A 27,634-nucleotide genomic window follows, 5' to 3' on the forward strand; every position below is an offset into this window, starting at 1 on the left:
TCTCAATGAGACTTCTGCACCTGTTAACCGGTAGTTTGGCCCACTCTTCCTGAGCAAACTGCTCCAGCTGTCTTAGGTTTGATGGGTGCCTTCTCCAGACTGTAAGTTTCAGCTCTTTCCATAGATATTCGATAGGATTCAGATCAGGACTCATAGAAGGCCACTTCAGAATAGTCCAATGTTTTGTTCTTATCCATTCTTGGGTGCTTTTAGCTGTGTGTTTTGGGTCATTATCCTGTTGGAGGACCCATGACCTGCGACTGAGACAGAGCTTTCTGACACTGGGCAGTACGTTTCGCTCCAGAATGCCTTGATAGTCTTGAGATTTCATTGTGACCTGCACAGATTCAAGGCACCCTGTGCCAGGCGCAGCAAAGCAGCCCCAAAACATAACCGAGCCTCCTCCATGTTTCACTGTAGGTATGGTGTTCTTTTCTTTGAAAGCTTCATTTTTTCGTCTGTGAACATAGAGCTGATGTGACTTGCCAAAAAGCTCCAGTTTTGACTCATCTGTCCAAAGGACATTCTCCCAGAAGGATTGTGGCTTGTCAATATGCATTTTAGCAAATTCCAGTCTGGCTTTATGTTTTTCTTTCAAAAGTGGAGTCCTCCTGGGTCTTCTTCCATGGAGCCCACTTTCGCTCAAAAAGCGACGGATGGTGCGATCAGAAACTGACGTACCTTCACCTTGGAGTTCAGCTTGTATCTCTTTGGCAGTTATCCTTGGTTCTTTTTCTACCATTCGCACTATCCTTCTATTCACTCTGGGGTCGATTTTCCTCTTGCAGTCGCGCCCAGGGAGGTTGGCTACAGTTCCATGGACCTTAAACTTCTTAATAATATTTGCAACTGTTGTCACAGGAACATCAAGCTGCTTGGAGATGGTCTTGTAGCCTTTACCTTTACCATGCTTGTCTATTATTTTCTTTCTGATCTCTTCAGACAACTCTCTCCTTTGCTTTCTCTGGTCCACGTTCAGTGTGGTGCACACAATGATACCAAACAGCACAGTGACTACTTTTCTCCATTTAAATAGGTTGAATGACTGATTACAAGATTGGAGACATGTGTGATACTAATTAAAGAAACTAATTAGTTTGAAATATCACTATAATCCAATTATTTATTATCTTTTCTAAGGCGTACCAACAAATGTGTCCAGGCCATTTTAGAATATCTTTGTAGAATAGGCAATAATTCATCTCTTTTCACAGCTTCTTTGCTTTATTCTATGACATACCAAAGGCATGCAAGTATACATGATAAAATAGCTTTTAATTTCATCACTTTTCAGGAGGAATGAAGCATTATTTCAATGAGCTGTAAGGGTACCAACAAATTTGAGCACGTCTGTATATATATATATATATTATATAAATATATATATATATATATATATATATTATATAAATATATATATATATATATATATATATATATATATATATATATATATATATATATATATATATATATATAATATATATATAAAGTGCCTATAGAAAGTCTACACCTCCTTGAACTTCTTCCACATTTTGTTGTGTCAGTGCCTTAGAGTTTCATGCATTTAAATGAGGATTTTTTTCCACTTATCTACACATCATACTCCACACTGTTAAGGGGGAAAAAAGTTTTTATTGAGAAAAAAAAATATATATATTAAAATTACAAAACTGAAAGATCATAATTGGATAAGTCTCCACCCCCCTGAGTTAAAACTTGGTAGAAGCACCTTTGGCAGCAATTACAGCTGTGAGTCTGTTGGGATAGGTCTCTACCAACTTTGCACACCTACATTTGGCAATATTTGACCATTCTTCTTTATGAAACTATTCAAGCTCGGTCAAGTTCCTTGGGGAGCGTTGATGGACAGCAATCTTCAAGTCATGCCACAAATTTTCGATTGGATTTTTTTATACCCATCCCCTGATCTGTGCCTTTCAACAACTTCGTCCCGGAGTTCTTCTGAAAGCGCCTTGGTGCTCATGGTTGAGTCTTTGCTTTGAAATGCACTACCCAGCAGAGGGAACCTACAGGAACTGCTGAATTTATCCTGAAATCATGTGAATCAGTACAATTTAACACAGGTGGAGGCCACTTAACTTGGTGTGTGATTTTGAAGGCGACTGGTTACACCTGAGCTAATTTAGGATTGCTATTACAAGGGTGGTGGACACTTATCCAACCAAGCTATTTCATTTTTTATTTTTTATTAATTTTCTACAAATTTCTAGAATATCCTTTTCACTTGGAAGTTGTGGGGTAGGATGTGTAGATACATGAAAAAAAACTATTTTAATGCATTTTAATTCCAGGCTATAAGGCAACAAAAGGTGAACATTTTGAAAGGGGGTGTAGACTTTCTATAGGCACTGTATATAGTATGATTTGAATTTAACAGTGTAAGCATGGATTATTTCAACATGAACTTCTAAGGAAATCACTTTCTTAAACATATAAAAACTATTTTTAAAACAGTACAACTTTAATTTAATGCAGGACAACCAAGCTTATTTGCACTTGTTCATTAGATGGAGTTTAAATAATTTACTCAAAACCACACAGTGAACTTGTGGCTATGCAGAGATCAAAGCCAGGACTTCCTGGCTCAAATAAATATTAATCACAAAAATGAATGAATAAATAAATAAGACTACTATTCACTACTGATGTTATCTGTTCTGAACATCTTCCCCTTTGTGGTAGTGTGATTTTGGATATGTGCAATAATAATAATAGTTACCTTTCTTCCTCATCTGAGCTTCCTTAGACCCAGGTGGTGCATTGATATCCCCTGTCCCTTGAAAATAGACGTATTTCTTTACTGTTATGAGGTTAGGTGCAAACTTCCACACATCTTCTCTGTCATCAATGATACAAACCATTGAGTCGCCACATGGAAAGAGATTTCTAGAAAACAGATATAAAAGCATCACATTACCAGATAATACAGAGGGAAGGAAAAATAATAATTATGAAGCACACAGATTCAGTGTTTTTAAATGAAATACAAAGCCAGTGGCTGGGAACCTAAGACTACTTATTTTTAAAGCTATGTTCCCATCTATTTTTGCTAGGAGCCAGTTTGTTACCTAAAGTCCTAATCACACTGGACGTGTGGTGAACAGAAAACCAGAGAGTATACGGTTATCAACGGGAAAGCCACACCAACCGTGGCGTGAAGAGACTGAATTTGGAAATTGATTTATGTATTTCTTTGCTTGCAGTTGCTTTGGAACCAACAAATCATGAATGAGGAGTACATGTCTTCCATGTGGAAACTGCAATGGAGTTAATTGCGTCAAGTTTGGTGTGACTCTTTGAACGAAGGAAAGTTATCTGCCTACAGCACAAGTCCTATAACCTCTACCCAGAAATAATGTACAAAAAGGACTTCATAGTCAAAGAACATCAAAAGCTTCCTTATCCCCATTTTTCTCCAGGCTTGGTCTCTGGGACTCCCACATATTCCCTAAACTCCTGGTCAAGGTTAGTCTGAAGGCCTTAAAAGATCAGCTAGAAATCTCTCAGATTACTAGTGAATCAGGAGGCCAGGGGGTTTGCATTGTAGGAGAACACTTGAATGGTAGACCATATTTTTATTAAAAAAAAAAAAAAAAAAAAAAACAACACAACACTTGTACATGTGTACAAGAGAGTTATATTAACCTACTGCACATCTTAACTTACTGCTTTTCTTTATGAACCCTTTGAATAAAGCAATCAATGTATTACTTTCCTCTAGGATTGTGTTTTCACACAGGAATCACCATTGTACCTTTTAATTCCACATACAAAAAGTATACTAACGTTAATATTAGTATATTAACAATTGTAATAATAATTGCACATGCGTAATCAGGAAAATGGTTCAAAGTAGTGCTGGGATAAATATTCAAAGAAACACTGCTTGAAATGTATTCAGTGGCAAACATGACCATGTTCGTATTTGTTCACATAACAGAACTTATAAAAGACTGTATCAAAAAGATATCATGCAAAAGGAAACCAAAGCATAAATGACACCTGGAATAAATAACATTCATTCTACTGTTAATCTTTTGATGGGGTAAGTTTTTTTTTTTTTTTTTTTTACTCCTGGGAATTTCTCTTTTACAAAATATGGTACAAATTATATTCCAGCCAATTCAAAATTAAAAGAACATTATTTTACATTTTTAAAAGAAGTGTCATTTTATTTTTATTGAGGGGTAACAAAACAACATCACAAAACAATATGATATGTAGCACAATATATTGTTTAAAATCTGAAATAAATTTAGATTCAATTGTTTTCAACAACAAAAATCAGTCTGATTTGCTTGACACAGAAGAAGAAAAACTGACAAGACTCATTCTCAAGGCTGTCTCATCATGAGAGTTAATGTTCTCGTAATGAGACCATTACTTACACTAAATAAGAGCCAATTAACATTAAAAAAAAAAGTTTCAGCAATTTGATATGCAAATGTACTTTTAATTGGCCATTGCGGTCGTCTTCTTGCTATTAAAAAATATAGTTTAACATCTTGAGTCTGCAGACTGAATGTTGTTTCTCAGCTAAGGTTGCTAAGTTTGTCCTGCTGTCAGCCGAGTCTCCAGAAACTGGGAACCTTACAACAAAAGCCCAATGACCTCTCAACTTCTCAAGGTCTGCAACGAAGTGTTCTTTCCTGGACCATGCATTTATTTGGTATCTTGCATTCGAAATGTGTCTCTACCAGTCAGAATGCTACATTCACAGGCACATCAAGACACAGGTTGCAGCTTTGTTTCCCATGAAGGGCAACTCTAAAATAAAACGTATGCAATGTATGTGTTTTGCTGTTTTGTTAGCAAAAACCAATTTACATCACATAGATATTCAATTTTTACTTTGGGTAACAACAAGTGTTATGTGGTTCTCTCCATTGTACCACACAAAACAACCATAAATAACAAAAATCTAGTTGTGGTTGTGATATCCAAACAGTTCTGAACAGCCAGTCTCCACTGCTATACTAGTATATTTCCAAGTCAGAAAAGGATTAAAGACACTCAGCAATAACACATCTCTGTGTTAATACAGGTATCTTACCTGAGGTTCCCTGTTTTAGAGAAAGGATCAATACATTCATCCCTCGACAGAATTCGATGTGAGAAGAGCTTCTTTTCTGGATCTAAAAATCCTAACAGAAAGCAGAAAACAGGAGTTATGAATTACACATTTTTACACAGCATAAGCCCAGTACATTGGTACATAAGCACAAACCAGCTTTGAAGTTTAGTCCCTGCTAGCATGTGTAGGAAAGCGACCCTAAACCTCTAATGAAATTATTGTAAACTAGATTTTGTTTATATAGTAACATAACGGAGAACATGGATATAGTTTATTTTCACATAATGTAAACATTATGTGAAAATATTACATTTTGCAAAGAAGCAAAATAAGACCATACATAACGCTAACATTAAGCTGTTTATGGTCTGTTCTTCAAAAGTGCAGGCTCTGACATTTTTATATGTCAGCTAGCAGGTACGAGCTGGTAATGTGAAAACAGAACCTTAGGCAACACCAGCCACACTGCGGATAACTGCATCAATCATGGGATTACCCCGAACAAATAGGTGGTCTATGTAATTCAGGGTGATACCACAGCAATGTAAACCCCACCCCCCACCCAATACAATCCACCTGTGGCTCACCTCAGTGGTGTACAGACTTATCAAGCAAACTGTAAGACCTACTCAGAATGTTTGCAAACATAAGTTTCCCAGAATCACCACATGCTGTAATGATCTTAATTCTTAAATAATGAATTGGCTAACAGTAATATAATACCCACTTGCCACTTCACATTACTCTTACTTTGTAAAACGTTCACCTTGTTGAAAAAATGCCAACTTACTTATGAAGTGGAAGGGTCACACACACCAAATGCTGTTACTGTTCTCCAAGCTAAGCTATCATACAAGTACTGTACAAGTAATACCTTTTATAGATATGTGCTGCCACCAAGTGGCTGCTGTTGGAAATCTTCTATTAAATCTCCCCTGCTTGAATACAAGCAGTTACACATTTTTTAAAACATCTTGCTTAAGGTATTCATACATTTAAAATGAAAGAGCTTGCATATCTTGCAATACAATCAAGTCAGGTGCTCTTCCACCTGCAGTGTTTTTGTATACCTGCTATGGTGTGTGCATACAGCCTGCTACCGAAGGTAAAAACGTGCAACTCGTACAGTTTGGCAATCTTCTCAAGGAAATCTTTGCAGTGGGGACGTAGCCGAGTGTGGAGCATGGGCTCTCCCCGGCCAAGCTGAAAGTGGAAGATTCCCTGGAAAGGGGGGAAAAAAGAAGAGCTTTCATATCAAGTAAACAAAACTAAATAAATTAAAAAAGGTTAGGCAACAGTAAACATATCTGAAATATGTACAGCCCATCTTGAGAATCCTTCTAGTGTGTTTTGCTACTACAACATGTATGTGTATGAATATGTATGCTTATATTATATTAAATAGTGACTAGGGCTGTTATATTGGAAGGCTTCTTGTGGTGTTTTATGATGTGACCATTCCAAATAAAAACATGTGCATTAAACATTTATTCTTCAAGTTAAACATATTGCAAATGTTTGGTACGAACTAAATAAAAAACATCATGAGAAAAACCTGCAATAATTTTTATGTATTTTTTATATTTACAACACCATGTGTATAAGATTACACAGTTGTTTTATGTATTTAATTTGACTAAAACATATTAAGTATTATTTATGTCCAACTTCCCTTTACTATTGATGTACAGTAGTGAAGGAGCATACAGTTAATTACATAATTATAAATTAACCACATTTATGGAAGGAAGAAACAAAGGCATTTTTGAAATTCCTCTATTTAAAATATAATCTATAAAAGTATTTAGATCAAAGTTTACTTCAATCTAAAAAAAATATTAAGGGGTAGACGTACTAAGATGGGCCAGTCGTCGTGCAAACATACCGCAGTTCGCAAAGTGCACATTTTGTCGTATGTACTAAGAAAAAATATGTTAAATGAAGACAGCCGCAATATACAAATTTAAATATTATTTGCGTCATCTTAGCGAGATCTCTAGCGAGAGTTGTGCAACATTTTTTCAAATAAAATAGCGGGAGTTGAGTCGTGGTTTGCTGCAGCAGTGGGTGCCTGAAGGATAACATGCAAGAGTGCAAGAATCAAAATAACAATGTTTTTGTTAAATGTAAACGTCATCTATACAATGCATTCTGTTCTGTCTTCATTTTACCTACTTTAATACTGTTATATATCTAAAAAATGAAAAGGCAGTTTAATCCCATCAGATTCTATAGTGGGGCCCTAACCTTCACCCCCAAAAAGCTTTTCATCATCATACAGTAGCCCCTCGCTAAACCGGACATGTTTGTCCGACATAAGGAGGTGTCCGGTTTAAAAACAATACAATAAAATCACACACATACATTTACAGTTCTTGATGTATTTTAAATATAAATCATTGCGCTGAAATAACACTAATGTGTTTTGGGTAGGCTACACATTACTGTGAAGCTCTGCAAGGCCAAAGCAACCTCATTTTCACTGTTCAATCTGTGGCTCAAGCCACAGTTTTTGTAATTGTAAACACAAAATGTCAGCAGTTAATTCAGCATAAAATATTGAGAGGAATGGTAGTTCCTCACGTCAAGTTATCAGCGAGAACTGCCAGACTCTCTATACAGCAAGGATAGTTTATGTATTTTCAGGGTATTGGTGCAACAAAAGTAAATCAGCCAAAAGCACCATTTTACTTTTAATTTGTAGATCCCAACACTCTTAGGTGAAATGTAGAAAGAAAAAGTCAATACCCGTCATACAGTAAGAGAAATAAGTCGCCAAAGTAAGGTAAAAATGTCGTCCTCCTTTTTCTTTCAACGTTTTTTTGCAGATTTTTGCACACCCCAGGCACATTTATCCACACAGATGTATATTACAGGACATTTATATTAAACAATTTATTGATATTTTAAAATGGACTAATCGCCCACAAAATATATATATACTGCTACTGAAGAAGACGAGCAAGGTCAAGGACGCTGTCAACCAGGCCGACCAGGCCAAGAAGCACTGGGCCGGACACGTGGCCAGGAGGTCGGACGGGTGATGGACGCGGGCCGTGACCGAATGGCTGCCTCTCGACATTAAAAGACCGCTCGGCCGCCCCGCAACCCGATGGCGGGACTCGCTCAGACAAGACATTGGCAGAGACTGGATGGGTCTGGCCAGGGACCAAAAAGCCTGGCGAAGTTGTTGTGGCCTGCGTCGAAAGACCGAAATACAGGCCGATTGAACGATTGAACGATATACACACACATACACACAGTGCCTTGCATAAGTATTCACCCCCCTTGGACTTTTCCACATTTTGTAGTGTTACAACCTGGAATTAAAATGGATTTAATTGGGATTTTTACCATTTGATTTACACAAGATATACAAGATATATATAACTCTCTGAAGGTGCAAATATTTTTTATTGTGTCACAAAAGTTAATTAAACAAACAAAAAAAAAAAATACATTTGTTGGTTGCATAAGTATTCACCCCCCTGAGTCAATACTTGGTAGAAGCACCTTTGGCCGCAATTACAGCTGTGAGTCTTTTTGGGTAAGTCTCTACCAGCTTTGCACATCTGGATCCTGCAATTTTTGCTCATTCTTCTTGGCAAAATTGCTCAAGCTCTGTCAAATTGGATGGGGACCGTTGGTGAACAGCAATTTTCAAGTCTTGCCACAGATTCTCAATCGGACTGAGGTCTGGGCTTTGACTGGGCCATTCTAAGACATTCAGGTTCTTGTTTTTAAACCACTCCAGTGTAGCTTTGCTGTGTGTTTAGGGTCATTGTCCTGCTGGAAGGTGAACCTCCACCCCAGTCCTAGGTCTCTTGCAGACTGAAACAGGTTTTCCTCTAGAATTTCCCTGTATTTGGCTCCATCCATCTTGCCTCAATCCTGACCAGTTTCCCAGTCCCTGCCGATGAAAAGTATCCCCATAACATGATGCTGCCACCACCATGCTTCACCGTGGGGATGGTGTTCTCAGAGTGAAGAGCAGTGTTGGCTTTGCACCACACATAGCGTTTTGTGCTATTTTTGGTCTCATCAGACCAGAGAACCTTTTTCCACATGTTTGCTGTGTCTCCCACATGCCTTTTGGCAAAATCCAAACAGGATTTGATATGGCTTTCTTCTCGCCACTCTTCCATAAAGCCCAGCTTTGTGGAGCGTCCGGGTTATAGTTGTCCCATGGACGGTTTCTCCCATCTCAGCTGTGGATCTCTCCAGCTCCTTCAGAGTTACCATTGGCCTCTTGGTTGCTTCTCTGACTAATGCCCTCCTTACCTGGTCACTGAGTTTTGGTGGACGGCCTTCTCTAGGCAGAGTCGCGGTTGTGCCATATTCTTTCCATTTTTTAATAATGGATTTAACGGTGCTCCGGGGGTTGTTCAAAGTTTGGGATATTTTTTTATAACCCAACCCTGATTGGTGCTTCTCCAGAACTTTATGCCGGACTTGTTTTGATAGCTCCTTGGTCTTCATGATGCTGTTTGTTTAGATATGCTCTCTAACAAACTCTGGGGACTTCCAGAAACAGGTGTATTTAATCTGAGATCATGTGACACTTTAATTGCACGCAGGTGGACTCCATTCAACTAATTATGTGACTTCTGAAAGCAATTGGTTGCACCAGATCTTATTTAGGGGTGTCACAGCAAAGGGGGTTAATACTTATGCAATCAAGAATTTTCAGTTTTTTATTTCTAAATAATTTTGAAAAATATGTAGATTTTTTTTCCCCCACTTCAACATTATGGACTATTTTGTGTAGATCAGTGACAAAAAATCCTAATGAAATCCATTTTAATTCCAGGTTGTAACACTACAAAATGTGGAAAATTCCAAGGGGGGTGAATACTTATGCAAGGCACTAATATATATATTTATATATATATATATATATATATATATATATATATATATATATATATATATATATATATATATATATATAGAGAGAGAGAGAGAGAGAGAAGAGAGAGAGAGAGAGAGAGAGAGAGAGGAGAGAGAGAGAGAGAGAGAGAGAGAGAGAGAGAGAGAGAGAGAGAGAGAGAGAGAGAGAGAGAGAGAGAGAGAGAGAGAGAGAGAGAGAGAGAGAGAGAGAGAGAGAGAGAGAGAGAGAGAGAGAGAGAGAGAGAGAGAGAGAGAGAGAGAGGAGACGAATGAGAGAGAGAGAGAGAGAGAGAGAGAGAGGAGAGAGAGAAATATATATATATATATATAGATTTTTTTTTTTTTTTTTTTTTGAAGACCCCAGCGAGTTGTATCCATGCATATGTATATTATATTACAGGACATCTGAGTTTAAAGACAATTAACTTGTTTTGTCAACATGGAAATATAGTAGGGAACACACTTACTGTGACATCTATATTATTTATATATTAAATTATTTATTTATGTTTTAAAATGGAACATTTGCCAGCAATAAAAAGGTCTAGCATGCGTGGGATTTGAAACTATAACCTTCAGTTTGCAAGCATATTGTGTTTACTGTCCCGTGCTACACAACTAATTGAGAAAACAAGCAGTATTTTGAAAGATGAAGTCAGCCAGCTGAGAAGACGTTATTTTTAACATTTTGGAGTTTTTTTGGGAGATTTTTTTTTTTTTTTTTTTTTGAAGAGTCATCTCATCATTCTGATCTTGATCTCTGAAAAATGTTGGTTTCCTGTCAGTGTAACGCTCATTATGGTCCCTATTGGCGCAAAGATAATAATAAAGGGGTGCATGAGCCTGGGGACTAGACAGTCCAGCACTGAACTTGAATGAGAAACTGTGGGTATGAGTGAGCTAGCGTGTGAGCTGTGACCAGAGATAATATGCAGTGAAAGTGCCAAGACTAAAATGTAGTTTCAAATAAAACATTTTGAGAATTCAAAAATTAAATGTATCTTATTTATGTGTAACAAACACATCTTTTGTGTGAAAAAAAATGTAGTTGATATGAATGACACTTTTGTTGAACATACATATTTTTGCACACATAACTTTAAAACACACACCACACATATATATATATATATATATATATTATATATATATTATATATATATATATATATATTATATATATATATATAAATAAAAGGCAGGATTTTAACCCTAACTAGTCATACTTTCACTCCAAAAACATAACCGCTAAGCTATACAGATTCACATCTTAACCCTTTCAGACCAGGCTACTATTTACATTTACCCTATCCAAAACGACAATACATTGCCTCAATATAGGTTGAGGAATGTTGCTATTCTCATAATGTGTGTATGTGTTATTATTAATTAGTGAAAAAAGAAGGGATATCTGAAACAAACACACATTGGGAATGTGAAAAAACTGCAAGTTATCAAAAGTGCCTAGCCATTTAAAGTGGAGCTATCAAAAACCCAAGCCAAGTTTCAAGAAACCATTGGGGCAACCTTGCACCGCACAAAGCAAATAGGCACAACTTATAGGAGATGCAACAGCTCCTCCGCTTCAGGCTCCGGAGACGGCAGTGGTTCCTCCCCCTTTTGTACTGGAGACAGCAGTGGCTCCTCTCTCTGGCTACTCGGGCAGGCAGTACTTCTCTCTCTGGCACTCGGGCAGGCAGTACTTCTCTCTCTGGCACTCGGGCAGGCAGTACTTCCCTCTCTGGCACTCGGGCAGGCAGTACTTCCCTCTCTGGCATTCGGGCAGGCAGTACTTCTCTCTCTGGCACTCGGGCAGGCAGTACTTCCCTCTCTGGCATTCGGGCAGGTAGCACCTCCCTCTCTGGCACTCGGGCAGGTAGCACCTCCCTCTCTGGCACTCGGACAGGCAGCACCTCCATTGCTCACATCCAGGAACGGCCACTCCTCCACTTCTTCCTTTTTCTGGCAGGTGGCAACTCCTCTTCACCCTAAAGGGGGCAGTACACTGTATGGTGCCTGAATTCTCCACAGGCGAGGCACCATCCTTGATCCTCCAGACCTGCAAAGAGGGCATCCACACCACCGCTCCATATGGCTTGGGAGGCAGAGGGGCCCCGTCTCTGGCATTCAGGTAGGTAGCTGGTCTTGAGCTTTAAGGCGGAGCCACTCGTCCGGGGACTCCACCTCATCCCTCGCATATGCCACCATAAAGCAGGGGTCTTCATATGGACATTCCTCTTGGTGGTGCCCAAACTCCAAGCAAGCCACGCAAATGAAAGCTCCTTCAGCTTGCAGACACTTCTGCTCCTGCTCCTGCTCCCACTCCTCTGCCAGTTTGTTCATTAATTTATTTATTATTATATTTTTTGATTGCAGTCTGGCTCTGTCTCTAGGGGGTACTATTTATTACACAAAACACAGCAATAAATAAACACGTCACAAGCACCCTCCAACAAACAAATGATTTCTGCTTTCCAGTAACATCCTTGGTCTTAACCTCCCCCAAAGGCCCTATAATCAGTTTACCTTGTTGGACATTTGCTTGCAGTGTTGCTCAGTAGTATGGATCAGCGTCTGGTCCAAATCTACCATCAGCACAAGTTTCCTGTTTCTGTATAGCCGGTGTTGGTCCTCTCGCCCCAACTGCTCAGCTTGCTGGAGAAAATAAATAAAATCAGCTTTATGCAATTTATTCACTCTGAAGATACCATCAGTATCATGACCTACATCCACAGCGTGTACCTGTTATAACTGACATACATATTTATAGATGCCACCATCACTGGATCCTTCTGTTCTTACCACATCTGTAGAAATGAGAGTGATCTTTTCACCATTCAAAACTAAATAAATCTGACAATTGAATCTCAGTACTGGAGTTGATTTCCATACCAAATGGAAACCAGAGAGACAAAGACATCATGCACAGTACAATAACAGGAGGGGGATCTGGAATGGGTTTGTTTGTTACAAGAGAAACCTCTTCCTCAACACTAGCCTCCAGGAGTGCTTGCTTACCTCTGAGCTGACCATAAGCTCCGGGACACTGTGGACCATGGACACGTTGGCTGTGGATATGGGGGTTTGCTGTTTCCCATTTTTGTTTTGCAATCTGCAAAATTGAAAAGGTGAGCAAGTTATTAGAATATTGCTATTTAATTAGTCCTTGAATGCTATCTTGTTCTAAGGAAATTCAGTACTGAAAAGTTAGCTATAAAACTAAATTAAACAGTTCAATGCGATATGTTTTTGTCAATGCATTGCCTTTTGTCCACATCAAAAAACACCACCGCAACCAACTCTAAAAACTATCTCTGTCCAGCAGCTTCTGAGAAAAGAAACCGACAAACCGTTCAACCCTTGAACCAGAAGGGTTTCAAACTACCTCATTATATCATGTGTAACATACGTAGCTCTGTTTATAGACCGAACACAGAAATGCAATCAGATGATTTCTGAACTGTAATGTGGGTCAACAATTTCCGATTGCTTCTTGTCAGACATAAGGGTGTTATACAGACACTCAAAACTATCCCAAATGGAAAAGGTTTGAAAATGTCTTTCTTTGTAGCAACTGAGAACATGTCAAAATACCGAGCCATAAAAGAACTATGAAAAAATTAGTAATTCAGTGCCATTCTTTCAGACAAACAGGGAACAAGTTGGTTTTAAAAGAAAAACTAAATAATGTAAAACATAATATTCTTCATTTCCATATGATATCTATGAATTTGTAAGATGTATTTCTTTTTACATTGGCATTATTAAAACATGATATGAGTTCATTAAAAATGTACTCTGAAATGGAACGTCTGTTTTATTCAACTCTACGCCTAACAATGCCTAAGGGTTGAAGGGGTGGGGGAAAAAAAGGACAAAATTATATCAGGTTCAATCTGATCATAAAAGCATACAACAGCGTATATTGCAAAAGAAAATGTCACCTTACAAGTTGCCATTAGAGTTACTACTTTATAAACAAATCTATTCATAAATTAATTTTAAGTTACACATAATAAATAAATGCATTTGTGTACACATTGCAAAAATACCTAAAAAAATACCAAAGGACAAGGTAGAAGAAAGCATTTATAAACTGGAATTCTAGAAAAACAGCAGCAAAATCGGGAGCAGGCGGAAATCAACCTGTTGACTGGCTCAGTAGTGCGAGTCGTATTTTGTGGATTAACCCATAATGGTTGGCTCAATACAACGATTAGTCAGTCAGTTTAATACTAATACTTGATTAAACTTACAGAACAGCATACAATACAAAAAAGGCATTTAAGTCCATAATTACCAATTTCCGAGACTACGCAGTGTGCGCTCTGGTGTAACAAAACTCCCTAAACAAGCTTTTTTTATTTATACCTAACCTGTGGTTAGACCATTCTTCAACAATTCTCTCTTTTGTAACTGTTTTCCATTATGGCTTAGTTTTCTCTTGATCCTTCTAATAACACACTGACAATTCATGCATTTGACAGACACCCCGCGCTAATAAGATATGTTATTACAAGAGATTACAAGACACCTCCATATATCATATCCAAATAAGGAAAGTGTCCTTATCAGTAACTTAGCAAACTTGTCTTTACATTGAATTTAAGGAAATAGACAAAGCATAGCAACATATAAAATAGAAAAATATTAGAAACCCCTCATGGTGCAACAAATCCAAAGTCTGCCCCAGTTAAGATAGCTATCTACAGAACTCTGTCTCTCGCGCTGACTCAAAACCACTTGACAAATGCAAAGGATGATATGGGTCTATTAATTATACTGATCAATGAAGGAAATACTGTAGGTTGGCGACAGAATTTAAGTTGGAAATATACAACATGCATTGAAGCAATCTTTTGAGGTTTGTAGATAGCAGTAACATGATTGAGTTTTTCACACTATTTTCATGGTACTTAAGATGGAAACATGGTACTTACTGTGTGAGATCCTGGCCACATTCTGCACAGAGGCCTTTCATGACAACCGGATGGGTGCATTCTTCAATTCGAACTAATATACCCCTGAGAAACAATTAATGAAAATACTGTGTGTTAACAAAATCAGACATTAGAAAGAAAATGGTCTTACATGGATTTAAATCTGTTTAGGATACACTCGTGAAGTTTTCCTACAGCAGCTGTAATGCAGAGTACACTCAAGAGGCAATTGCAAATCAAATCAAGGAGGGTGCCTCTCATCTGGGCTACCCTGGGTAACAATTCATGAATTCAAATTTCACCATTAGTCATAACTAGTTTTCAATAGTGTCATTTTATTTAATTCACGGTTTAATAACATGATTTTTATATTTATGACATTCATTTGGTTTAGAATTTCACACACAGTAACAAAAAAGAAAAAAATTAACCCCCCCCCCCCCCCCCAAATAACACATGATAAGTATCCTTAAAATCAGAGGACAGTTTGAAACATTTTATTAGCTTTTTATTTATTTTTTCATCTTGGTTCTGGTTGCATTGCGTAGGGATTATAAATCCATCTTCTGATTTTTGAAATCTCATTCTGGTTAGGTTTCATCATAATGCAAGTTTTCAGGTTACTGGCATATATACACCTGTGGCAGGGTGAAAGCCCTGCTGGTGCACAGGTGTGTGGTGAAATTGGGTTGGCAGGGAGCGGGTTAAATGCCTCCCTGCAGATACATGTGGGAATGTGGCTGCAGCCGTAAATTAAATAATGGGTGATTAATTAGGTCATAGTCACAGGGTATAAAAAGGGTGATCACGGGTGTCAATGGTAGACTTAATGGTGGCGACAGACGTGGAGGCCCGTGTTTCGTGTGCTGTGGTGTTAAATATAGGGAGAAATATTGTTGGTGTTCAGGTGAGTTTTATGACGCTGTGTTTCAATGGAAGCGGCTCAGCCTGAAACCACAGTATTTAAAGTAAATGTATTTTTTTGTTTTTGTTTTTTTTAATTTAGTTTTAAACCTTTTGTTTTGGCCACCACACTGCTGTTTGCTTGTTTCCATGTTTTGTTTATTGTTTTATTATTTATATTAAAACATGCACATTAGCGCTTAAATGGTTTCTGTGTTCTAAGTCTCTCTTCCTGCCGGTAACAGCTTGGCTGTGATGCTACCCTGTCGCACGTTCAGAAGTGTGAGAGCGCCCCTAGAGAACACAGAAAGCTGCAAGTTTAAGCGCTAATGTGCACGTTTAATATAAATTATAAAACAATCGACACAGTCCAGTTTCTATAAAAGGCATATAGTACATTTTTATGGAAAAACTCGATGTATTAAAATTAGGAGATATTTATAACTGATCTTATTTATGGCGACATGTCTTTACCATGTCTGCAACACACCAAACAAGGTCTTCAGAGACACTATTTACTTTATACATTTTTCTGCACAAAGGACACCAACTGAAAGAAAATAAAACACACAAAAGCAAATAAAAAACACAGTAGTTTCTACAGTTATGTCTCCATTGTTTAATTAAAAAGAGACAATATTGGTTATGTAAATTAGTTTAAAGTACATCTGAACCAACTGTTTACTTTAAATCATGAAAAAGATGTGTGTGTGTCTAGGAAAATCATGAATTTGTGGTTTTACTGTTTATTTTGGCTTGTGGTCCCCTCTAGTGGTTAAAATACAATCTTGCATTTCTACAATCTCTAATGTGAAGATAAAATTTGCTGTTTTTTGCAGACACATTGTATTATTTACAGCAGGGTTGTCCAATACATTAGCAACATGTGGCAAATTGTATTTTTGATTAGTAAATAAAAAATGAGTACTATACACTTGTCGGGCATGTGAGCTCAATACTCATTCGCATGTCGTATGCATGTGTACTTTGACCTTTGTGCTTTTGTTGGTAAAATGGTAAAAGAAAAAGCTATTTTGTTGCTTTTCATTTTGCTGGCCTCGCTGAAGTCATGTAAAAATTCTCCTTAACACCTCCAAAACACTGGATTTCAGCACGTTGCAGCTGTTTGTCATTGGCTGGCCTTGCTTTCTTCTGCTGAAGTGGAGCAGTTATTCCAATTGGTCAATACATGTAAACACACACCTGTGCTAATAAAAAACATGATTGTGTTGTAGTTTAAATGCTTCATTGTGTTGTAACAAATTCAATGAGAACAACTGCACTTTCCTTTTGCGATCAACTTTAAAAGGTGTGACAGACTTGACAGCGATAATAGGCAGTCCTCCAAAAATGTACACGCCACTCATTTTGCTGAAATACCAAATTGCACAACATGTCACTCAAAACCACTTGACAAATGTGGGGGGGACCAGCTGAACAGCTGACATTCAGTTTCGTTTCACTTTCAACATATCGGAATGTTAAATTAATTTGTCTCTTAATAAATTCAACACAGATGCCATATTACTTTTACTGATATATTACAAGGGCACATTATCACAATTGTTACCTTATTGCTTTGTTTGTTTTCAACCGGCCGCTGCTTTTTTCTTTTTGATGAGCCAGTTGCCGGTGAAACAATTTAATCTGCAGTTTTTTTCCCCATCATGGAACAGATATCGATACATTGGGTTGTATATGCAGGTAAAGATTATTGATGCAGCACTGCCGCAAGGAATCCAGTTAAAGCTCATATAGTCCAGGGTGCATGGCACATTTAAATGTACGTGTATCAAAAATGTGCCCTGCTCCCTGAACTATGATATGAGTGACAGGTCGAAATACATTGAAATTGTTCAGTATGTGTTCTCTATGCCATACGCTATACAGCAACACGTTTGTAGAGCTCATTTTTGCGGCGGGGGGTCAGGGTTGTAAGTGGCCCGCTCTGCGGCTGCCCGCAGGTCATTTGGCCCAGCATGAAATTTAACTGCCAACCCCTGATGTAGGGGACAATCTAAACAAATAATTTTAACTCTTTCAACACTGCAGACATGTATACAACGTCAAGGAAAGGTAGCTCCACTCAAAACTGCTGACTAGAAATGCTTCGCTTTTGTTATTATGCAGTACGTGGTTTGCAACTTGTGATAAACACCACGGTTTTGGACAAATATCTGCTTTAGACAAACCTCCAGCAGCAAGTACCTTGCTGAAATAGGCTAGATTAGTGGATTGAATAGGATAAGCATACTGGTCCATAAACTATTTAATAGGATCAGCTGAATATGTATATAAAGGTATCCCCAAAAAAATATGTGGGGACTACACAGGATTTATATGAGGCCACAAGTTAGGTGAGCTATAAAAAGTGTGATTTACTATAGCACAGTCACACACAAAACAACGCACAGGCTTGACCACTGATGGTCATCAAACGAGCACTATTATTAAATATGAGCTACTTTTCCAAACTAATGTTAATGAAACCAACAATCTTTAACAGCAAGAGACTTCCTGATGCTTACTGTGAAAATCCAACCATTGTCAAAACTATATAAAATGTTAGTGCAGATAAGTGTACTGTGTAAAACTAATTTATTTTTGTCTTCAATATCTATTAATAGCACTTGAGCAGACAGCTTTTCAGATTTTTCTGATGTGCAGTTTATAATGGTCCTTAATTTCACAATTTGCTTCTAAACAAGTTCTTGTTATTTTTAATTATAGAGATGACACCTATTGTACTAACTAAACAATAACCACAAGCTTTCAATACCTCAGAGGTCTGTTCTTCAGGTTAAAGTAGAAAAGACTGACTTTAGAATTGCATGCATGTTCAGTTTTACACTTTTATACCATTTGCCATTGTTTTATCGGAGGGTTGTAAATGTGCAGTGAGATGTGTGGTGGTTACCATTACATCCCCTGAAACTAAAGGTAGTTTTATATGAGGTAGGTGGTTACAAATGACAATCTTTTGATATATTGTAAAGAAACATCAAGAGGTAATCTTTTCAAGTTCAAAGGCTTTTAAAAAAAATAAAATAATAATAATTTTAAACGGTATGAGACATATTTAACGGGTCAACAGGTCAACGTTTAGAAAAATGAACTTCAAGCATAAATGTGTTTACTAAAAGCAATTTCAAGTTTCTTTTAGTTTACACAGCTATTAACATTTACTAGAAAGAAAACGAAAGAAAAAAAATCACGTGGCCCAACAGACTCACACAACTCTCAAGCCCTGCCCCCACTTAGCTCAACGCTGTAAACATTTAAACGTATGTTGATATGACCACTACTTCAAACTTTTGATTATTGTCTCCTTTTTAAAATGGAAAAGCGCAATGTATCGTCGTCCGACAACCGAGAAGCTAGTGTCAGCTGCTTAGAAAACACTAAACACAAATTGCATCTTTGAACATGCACACAAACACACACCCCCTTGCGATTGCGGCACTGTTTTTACTAGGCCTTCCAGAAAATACTTTGCGTTGCTGTGTATAATTTTTTTTTTTTTTTTTTTTTTTACAATACAAAATATATAATCTTTTACATGAATACATACATACACATACATAAAGTCGTGTAAATGTTTGCAGTCCAAGCTTCCGAGTGTCTATTCTCCAGCAACGTAAACTTTACAGGTTATTATTTCCTGAAAATGTAATTAAAACCAACTTGCTACAAACGGTGGTGATCTGGCTGTTGGCAAGTGTGTGACTTGTATTACAGATTGCACATCTGTCATTTTTGCATGCTAACAATGCATTTCAGAAAATGATGTTACATCGCTGTCTCTTCATCTGCATAAAACTACTAGTAATAGAATGTACAGTAAAATCTGAATGTATTTCATTACTCTCCAAGAATAACTGAAGCAGGGAAATCAAAGTATGGCATGCGGTAAGTTAGTTATAGTAAATGTTTTGCTGAAACATTTAATAGTACAGTTATCTTTAGTCTGTGTAGGATAAAGCTAACGAGAAATGTATGTATTCATTTATTCTACCAGTTTCCCATAAAGTATCACAACTAAACAGCCACATCTCTACATTATTATCTGATGGTGTGTTTCCATGGCTACATGACGTTGTTTTAAAAGGATACTTGCCATTTTGTTATTTTTTTTCTAATGCACTTACCCCGGAGAGATGACCTGTCCAGGCTGACAGCACAGCTCTCTCACAACTCCGGCCCGGTCCGACTTCACCTTCTTCTCAGCCTGCCGACTCGGCGGGTCCCGGGGCTCTGTTCCGGCCTGTCTCTCCACCGGGATGGGGATACACACCGCTAGAACCGAGTCGATGTTCACATGTGACCCGGGCTTTACCTTCCATTCCAGCAGCCGCAAGGGACGAGCCCCAGCCGAGCAGTGGATCTCCGTCACCAGCACCGAGGGGCCCGCAGAAGTTGCGGTGCCGCCGCCACCAGAGTCCGCCGGGTCCTCCATCTGTCTTGCACTCCAATCACTTTAGCTGCAGCGGTTGAGCACAAATATCTGAATATCCAAGACAACACGTTAAAGATATGTGCACTGTAGCAGATATCCAGGATTTAAAGAGACAAGGCGCTGAAACTGAACAGCAGAAACCAGAGAGTAAGAACAGATACTGAGGGTTCAGGTTCGCTCTTCCCGCCCGTAAACAGGAAACACAATCCTGCGAGAGACAGCGCAGAGTCGTACACAGCTTCCGGTATAAACGCAGCAACTAGTCGTAGTATATGGCAGAGTTGTTTCTGTCATCGATGGATATTTTGATCAATAATTGATCAAATATATCATTATATATTGTTATATATAATTTTATTTTAGCTGAGGCTGAGCAGTACACTCGTCCTCTGTAACAGTAGTAAGACTCGGGACTCGGTGAATAACAGAATTCAATATCACAACGTAACGTTTAGAGATGCTTAAAAAAAAAAAGAATGAAAACATTTTACCTCCACGTAACAGAGCGGTTCTTTAATTCGTCTGTGAATAAAGACATAAACGTTATGGTGTTTACTGGGCGTAAGAAACCCTTGAGAGATAAATAACAAAAAAAGTCTGAATATATCCTGCCTCTGGTCTGGTCTGGAACAACAGGTGTGAATAACGACGCGTGTAAGAGAAGTGAAGCGAACCTGTGTTGTATCAACACTGCTAAGGAAGGTGTCAGCGTTTTATAATTAGATGTACAAATTGGAACAGTTCTTATTTTTAGACCCATGTATCAGAAATCAAGTAGATAAAATAATAAAAGCTAAACATTTATTTAAAAGATAAAACGGATGCATACGATTATTATTATTATTATTATTATTATTAATAATAATAATAATAATAATAATAATCGATTGTATTTACTTAGTAGCCATTTGTAGATGTTTCCTTATTTTTATGTTTAAGTTAATACGTTGTATGAAGGTCGTGTATAATTTTATAAGTGAAGTGCTGTTATTTCGCTTCGTAGTCCCCAACTCAAACAGCGCGATATTACTGTAAATTTCTTAATACTGTCTGTATTGCTAAAGTTAGAGACAGAACTCCGTTATACACCGTTGTGACTCGCGAGTTAAAGTTATGTAACTACTTTAGACTTGATAAACGGCGGTTCCCTTTCAATTCAAAGATGACCTCCAAACCAATACTTTTGGGATATGCGTGCTTATCATTTACTGAGCATTTTATATCAAAGCTGCCAGCCCCTTCGTGGAGTGACGTCCTCGGTCACGCCTCCCGAGGAAATAAATAGTCACTACAGGGAGACGTCGTTCTCTTTTGCTTTTAACAAACAGGCAGGTGAGGTTAGTATAACAACCTTTTCCAGTTGTGTGATTGACTCTTTTAAGAGCTTTCTCTCGAGTTATTTCTGTAGTTCCCTTGCAATTTATTACTGGAAGTAGGCTTGCCACTTCACCGGAATCAGAAACTCGGCAGCTGAAGGCTGAGCTAAATCTATGCATTTCGTTTAAAATATATATATATTGTTTGGAAAGTTCTTCCCAACACTGTTGCAGAAGTTCCCACAAATGTGTTGCACTTGAAGGTTGCTTTGCTTTCACCCTTCTGTCCAGTTCATCCCAAACCAGCTCGATGGGGTTTAAGTCTGGAGACTGTGCTGGCCATTCCATGATTTGAAGCCTACCGTCTTGTTCTTTTCTTCTAAGGTAGTTCTGACATAGCCTGGAGGTATGTTTTGGGTCATTATCTTGCTGTAGGATGAAACCCTGACCAACTAGGCGTATACCAGAGGGTACTGCATGGCGCTGCAAAATGCTGTGGTAGCAGTTTTGGTTCAGGGTGCCACTCACTCTGTGCAAGTCGCCGACTCTGGATCCAGCAAAAGAGCCCCAGACCATCACGCTTCCTCCTCCATGTTTGACAGTTGGTGTCACACACCGAGGAACCATCCTTTCGCCTACTCGACGGCGTACAAAAACCCTGCGTGATGAACCGAAGATTTCAAATTTTGATTCATCGGTCCATAAGACCTTCTTCCAGTCTTCAGTAGTCCAATGGCGGTGCTTCATGGCCCAGGCAAGCCTCTTTTTCTTATTTTGCCATCTTAGCAATGGCTTTCTTACTGCCACTCGACCTGTCAAACCTGCAGCTCGAAGTCTTCTCTTCACAGTTGAAACTGAGACTTGCTTACTTCAACCAGTGTTAAGCTGTGCTTGAAGCTGTTGTCCTGTGAGCCGCCTATCACGCAAGCTGTTGACTCTCAGAAACTTGTCTTCTGATTCTGTTGTGGCTTTGGGTCTTCCAGACCTCTTCCTGTCAGAGTTTCCTCCAGTTTCCAAGTGCCTTTTGATGGTGTAGGAAACTGTACTCACTGACACCTTGGCTTTCTTTGCAATTTCTCTAAAGGAAAGACCTACACTTTTAAGGGTTATAATGGTCTGTCTGTCTTCCTTTGTTAATTGCCTTTTTCTCGCCATTATGAGAGCAATATACTACTTCCTGCAGTACAATACTGTCCAAATAATGCTTAGGAGGGTGTAGTAACACAGTCTGTTCCAACACTGCTTTTATACAGACAGAGGGTTTGTAAGTAATCAACAAAAGTTGGGACACCTGTAGGAATTGTTAGCATCAACTTTCAAGGCTTAATTTACTTCCATTGCTGCAGAACAGCTGTAAGTTGTTAACCCATTACTTGTTCCCTGGAAAAGGCCTTTTTGTATAACTCTGAAATGTACATTATTTTTCAGTTTTTGGTAACCTAAACTATTTTTTTTAACCTCTGGCAGTTTACCGCTTACCTTTGTACCATTTCAGGTTATTCACTGGAACTGCTTAAATTTCAATAAAAACTGGAAAAATGGGGGTGTTCTAAAACTTCTGACCGGTAGTGTATGTATGTGTATATATATATATATATATATATATATATATATATATATATATATATATATATATATATATATATATATACACATATATATAATCTCTTTCTACAACAGCCTACATCGCATGGCGATTTTAGTCAGCTTTCTAACCTCTGCAGCTTGCTGCATGTTCCTTTCTATAATTTGCTTTTTGCAGCTGTAAAAAAAAAAAAAGAGAGAGAGAGAGGGGAGAACATGACCCTCTTGCGAGTCCACCCACGCTCTGCAGCCGCTGTTGACTCAAGGGATCTGGGCGACCTCAGTACACCCACTCGCTGTGCACGGCCTAGTGCCCCTATTGGTTGTACTTTACTATTGTTTTTCTTTACTGCTTCAGTAAAAAAATAAATTAAAAAAAAATAAAAAGCACACTCCAGTTTTACTGTCGAGTGTCTGTGTTTCTACTGCTTGCAGTTTTACAAAATAAATAATAAATAACAACCGCATGCATCCTCCATTAGGCTCTATTTGGCCCTATTGTTGAGTAGTTAGCACATTGATCCACTCACCCATAAAGCGTTGGGTAGTTAACTAAAAATAAAAAAAACATAGATTTTTTTTCCTTTTCTGTCTCTCTCTCTTCTCCAGGTCTGCAGGCTGTGCTCCACTCCACTGCAAGCTTCACGCTGCACTGGTTGTGTGACTGCATTGCAACTGTCTGCGGGCTACGCTCCACACCATTGCAAGCTACCCACTGTTCCTGGTTGTGTGACTGCAAGCAGCCCAGACACAGACACACAGCCAAGTACCTTGATGCTTTGCCCTTGGTACTTGGTGCTCGGTGCTTCAGTGCCCCAGTGTCTAGGCCTCGACGCCCGCGGTACCCTCGGGTCCTCGGTGCTTCGGCGCCCTCGGAGCACTAAAGCCTTGACACCTCAGTGCCTCAAGCACTTCCCGACATCGGTGGCTTTGTGCCTCGGTGCTCCATAGTATCGGTGCCTCGGTGCTTCTGCATCCTCGGTGCCTCGAGAGATACACGCCTTGGCGCGTCGAAGCTTTGAGGCTTTTCGAGCCCCCCTTGGTGCTTCGACACCCTTGGTGCCTGGAGGTCTAAACGCCTGGGCGCTTCGACGCCTTTGAGGCTTATAAGCTCTAAGCATCGGTGCTCTCAGTGCCCCGATGCCCCATAGCCTCGGTACCTCGGTTCTTCGACACCCTTGGTGCCTCAAGGACTATACACCTCAGCGCTTCGACGCTTCGAGGTCTTTGAAGCCTTGTCAGCTCCCTACAGCGGTGTCCTCAGTGTTTTTCAGCACCCTCGACCCCAGTACCCTGGAGCCTCGGTGCTTCGACACCCTTGGTGCCCCAAGACCTCGACCCAGAAATCACATATTGCACCAGTGTACTCAATCCTCTCGAGGGTTTCGGTACCTCAGTGCTTATAGCCTCGACACTTTGGTGCTTCAGCTCCGTCAACGCTCCAGAGCTTCAACACCTCAATGCTTCGCCGTTTGTCAGCCATATGTCGAATTTTCATCCGTGCACGTCCTGCAGGCGGAATCTGCCCCCGCAAGACAAACACACCATGTGCGTAAAGTGCTTGGGCATAGATCACGCCTCTGCTGCCTTGGCAGACAAGGCATTCTGTGCTATCTGCGCCGGATCAAGGGAGAAAACCTTGCACAAGAGAATGGTGCAATTCACAGACGAGACCCTCGCGGCTAGCCTGGGAGAGCCGTTTTCGGCCTCGGGATCCCAGGCCTCCTCCCACCCTCCCCCTCGAGGGGTAGAAAGAGAGCAAGGAACACAGACGGATCAGTCAATGGACATTGCCGAGTTAAAGGGCCAGATGGCCCAAATACTCAAGCACTTAAGCAGGCAGCAGGCTTACCACCCTGCGCCTGCCCCAGCTCCACCAGCGCCTGCCCCAGAGCAGAACCTGGATTCGTCCTTGGTCACTCCAGAGGTTTCAGAGCAGGATGTGGTGATGAGTGAGGGGGAACAGGTCACGCTGTCTCTAGCAGCTTCCTACGGGAAGAGGGTCGCGACCCAGACCTGAGGTGCCAGCGCCCTTGAACTCGGTTCGGATGCTTATAGAGCGAGCTACAAACTTCCTCCAGATTCCCTGGAAGGCGGTTTCTGAAAAGAGCAGGTCTGTTTTCAGACCAGTGCAAACTTCCACCCCTCAGCCATTTCCGGTGTTCCTGGACTTACTGGAGGAGGTGAAAGCCTCCTGGCAGCACCCGGCCTCAGCGCCCAGTGTCTCCAGGAGTGCGGCCGCACTTACCTCCATGGAAGGTGCAGAGGCAATAGGGCTGGCAAAGTTCCCTCCGGTGGACTCCACCATAGCGGCCCAAGTGCAAGCCCCCCCAGTTGGAGGTTTGTCTAAGGATCCTGTATGCCTTAACGATCAATGCAGCATCACGGAAGCCCACCTGAAAAAGGCACATGCGGCCGAAGCACAGCTGACACGCCTGGCAAACACAGGAGGCCTTTTGACTGCCTACCTGGATGGCATGCTACGCTCCATCACCCTTCCCGAGCCACTAGCTTCAGAGCTACGCGCAATCTTTGGCGCCTTATTGCAGATCTCAGTGTTCCAATGGCAAGCCCTGACAGGCTTAGTGGTGGCGCACAGACTGCTGTGGCTGTCTCAGGCGAGGGTCCCGGATGTGGGCAAGTCTGTCTTACTGGACGCACCCTCTCCCCTGGCCATACTTTTGGACCAACGGTAGAGTAGATCTTGCAATGCTCTCGCAGGTGGCTGCAATGCTTCCCTCCCATGCCTTGGCACGGGGAAGGGGGAGGCAATGGTGTCCGGCAGTTACCACACACACACACACACACACACACAATATATATTTATATACAGAATAATAGACGGGCTTCAGTGAGTTACAGGAAAATAATTCCATCTATGGTTTATGTGATGTCATAAACCACAAGACTAGGTCACAGAAACCCGAGATTATATGATTTTCCTTTAACTCACTGAAGCCCATCTTTTATTTTTTATAATACATGGATATTAGTATCTGTAATAAAAAAAAGACAATAAACGGATGGTAAGGTTAAGTTGCAAGTGAATTTAATTAATAATAACAACGTACATTAAGTCAATATTCACCTTTTACGGACCTGACCTCTGGACACAACCTCTAGAGACCTCCATGACAAACACCCTCCACCTATTTCTGTCCATAACTGCATCTCAGAGATCACAGATAGTCTTGTTATGTTTTTGATTTCGTCCAACTATCTTATCCGCGGTCTGCCTCTCCTTCTCCTGCCTTCACTGATTCCTAGCATTGTTTTCTCCAACCCCTCGTTTCATCACGTGACTGAAGTAAGATAATTTCTGCTTCACAATCATGGTCTCCAATGATAGTGTTGCTCCAGTTTGTTCCATTATCAAAGCGTTCGTTCTTCTGTCAGTCCATGCCACTCTTAGCATTCGTCTCTAACCAAATCTCAAACGCATTGATCTTTCTTTCGATTGTCCTCATCGTCCATGACTCACATCCGTACAAAGCCACAGGGAATATCATTGCTTTCACCAGCCTCTTCTTAGTCTCTGTTGCTATATCTTTGTCTTTTCAAATCACTGCTTTTCTTAATACTAAACGCCTCTTGATCTTATCTTTGCAGTCTCCATTTTCATCAAAGAAAGAAAAAACTCTTCACCAGCTCTATCCATTCATTCCCAATTCTGAAATCACCTTTGTTTTCTTTGTTTTCTTTATATATTTAGTTTAAGTCAATATTAGAGGATCTTAAATATTATTTTATTTTTGATAATTCAGGAAAAGTGAATTAAACTGGGTAGATAATGAACTGCAAAAAATAACGTATTTTTTAAGGAAAATGTATTTCAATGGGGTATGTTCTTTATTATTATTATTATTATTATTATTATTATTATTATTATTATTATTATTAGTCGCTGAGTCAAAGATTTGTGTTGCTCGCTTGGTTGGTGCTCCTGTTGGTGAAGAGTGATTGTAAATCTTCAGAGACAGATTTGTTAAAAGTGCCTAAAAAACAGGAATTGTGAGTGTTGTCAAGTGATTGAATTTTTATGTCATTGACATGTTTTTTTGGTTTTGTTTTGTTATTTAACATATTCTCATTTTGTTGTTCATTAATGAACATTTCTCTACTGTGGTGTGAGTGATTGAAAACAAGACATTATATGTTTGGAGGAGTCGAATGGGTCAAAGTTCAAGTATATTTTCCTCTAGAGTAATTATAACATTTTGACGTCACTATTATGCCTTTTTTTCAAATGGCTCAGAATGCAAATATAGCATTGATCCATGTTTTCTATATAGAATAATAGAGGGGCTTTAGTGAGTTACAGGAAAATAATTTCACCCAGGGATTCTATGATGTCATAAATTATGAGACCTAAGGTCGAGTAATTTATAAACTGTCACAGAAACCCGAGATGGAATTGTTTTCCTGTAACTCACTGAAGAGGCCCATCT

At 39.4% G+C, this 27,634-nt stretch overlaps 1 protein-coding gene across 2 annotated transcripts in view; it reads right to left on the reverse strand.

The window, feature by feature from the left end:
- The window catches only part of LOC117400779 (RNA polymerase II subunit A C-terminal domain phosphatase-like), a 155,538-nt gene extending 134,555 nt beyond the window's left edge, over positions 1-20,983 (reverse strand). Inside the window, exons 1-8 of one of the 2 annotated variants that reach the window (XM_034001111.3) lie at positions 20,778-20,983; positions 19,979-20,334; positions 14,928-15,011; positions 13,006-13,099; positions 12,514-12,642; positions 6,169-6,319; positions 5,078-5,168; positions 2,744-2,910 (exon numbers count right to left, since the gene is read on the reverse strand). In XM_034001111.3, the coding sequence (XP_033857002.3) occupies positions 2,744-2,910; positions 5,078-5,168; positions 6,169-6,319; positions 12,514-12,642; positions 13,006-13,099; positions 14,928-15,011; positions 19,979-20,286 (1,024 nt within the window). In that variant the 5' untranslated portion in view covers positions 20,287-20,334; positions 20,778-20,983. The other variant, XM_034920182.2, reaches the window with a different exon arrangement.
- Between the last annotated feature and the right edge of the window lie 6,651 nt (positions 20,984-27,634).

This window comes from Acipenser ruthenus, chromosome 4 (genome assembly GCF_902713425.1).
Source record: "Acipenser ruthenus chromosome 4, fAciRut3.2 maternal haplotype, whole genome shotgun sequence".
Taxonomy (NCBI): Eukaryota; Metazoa; Chordata; class Actinopteri; order Acipenseriformes; family Acipenseridae; genus Acipenser; species Acipenser ruthenus.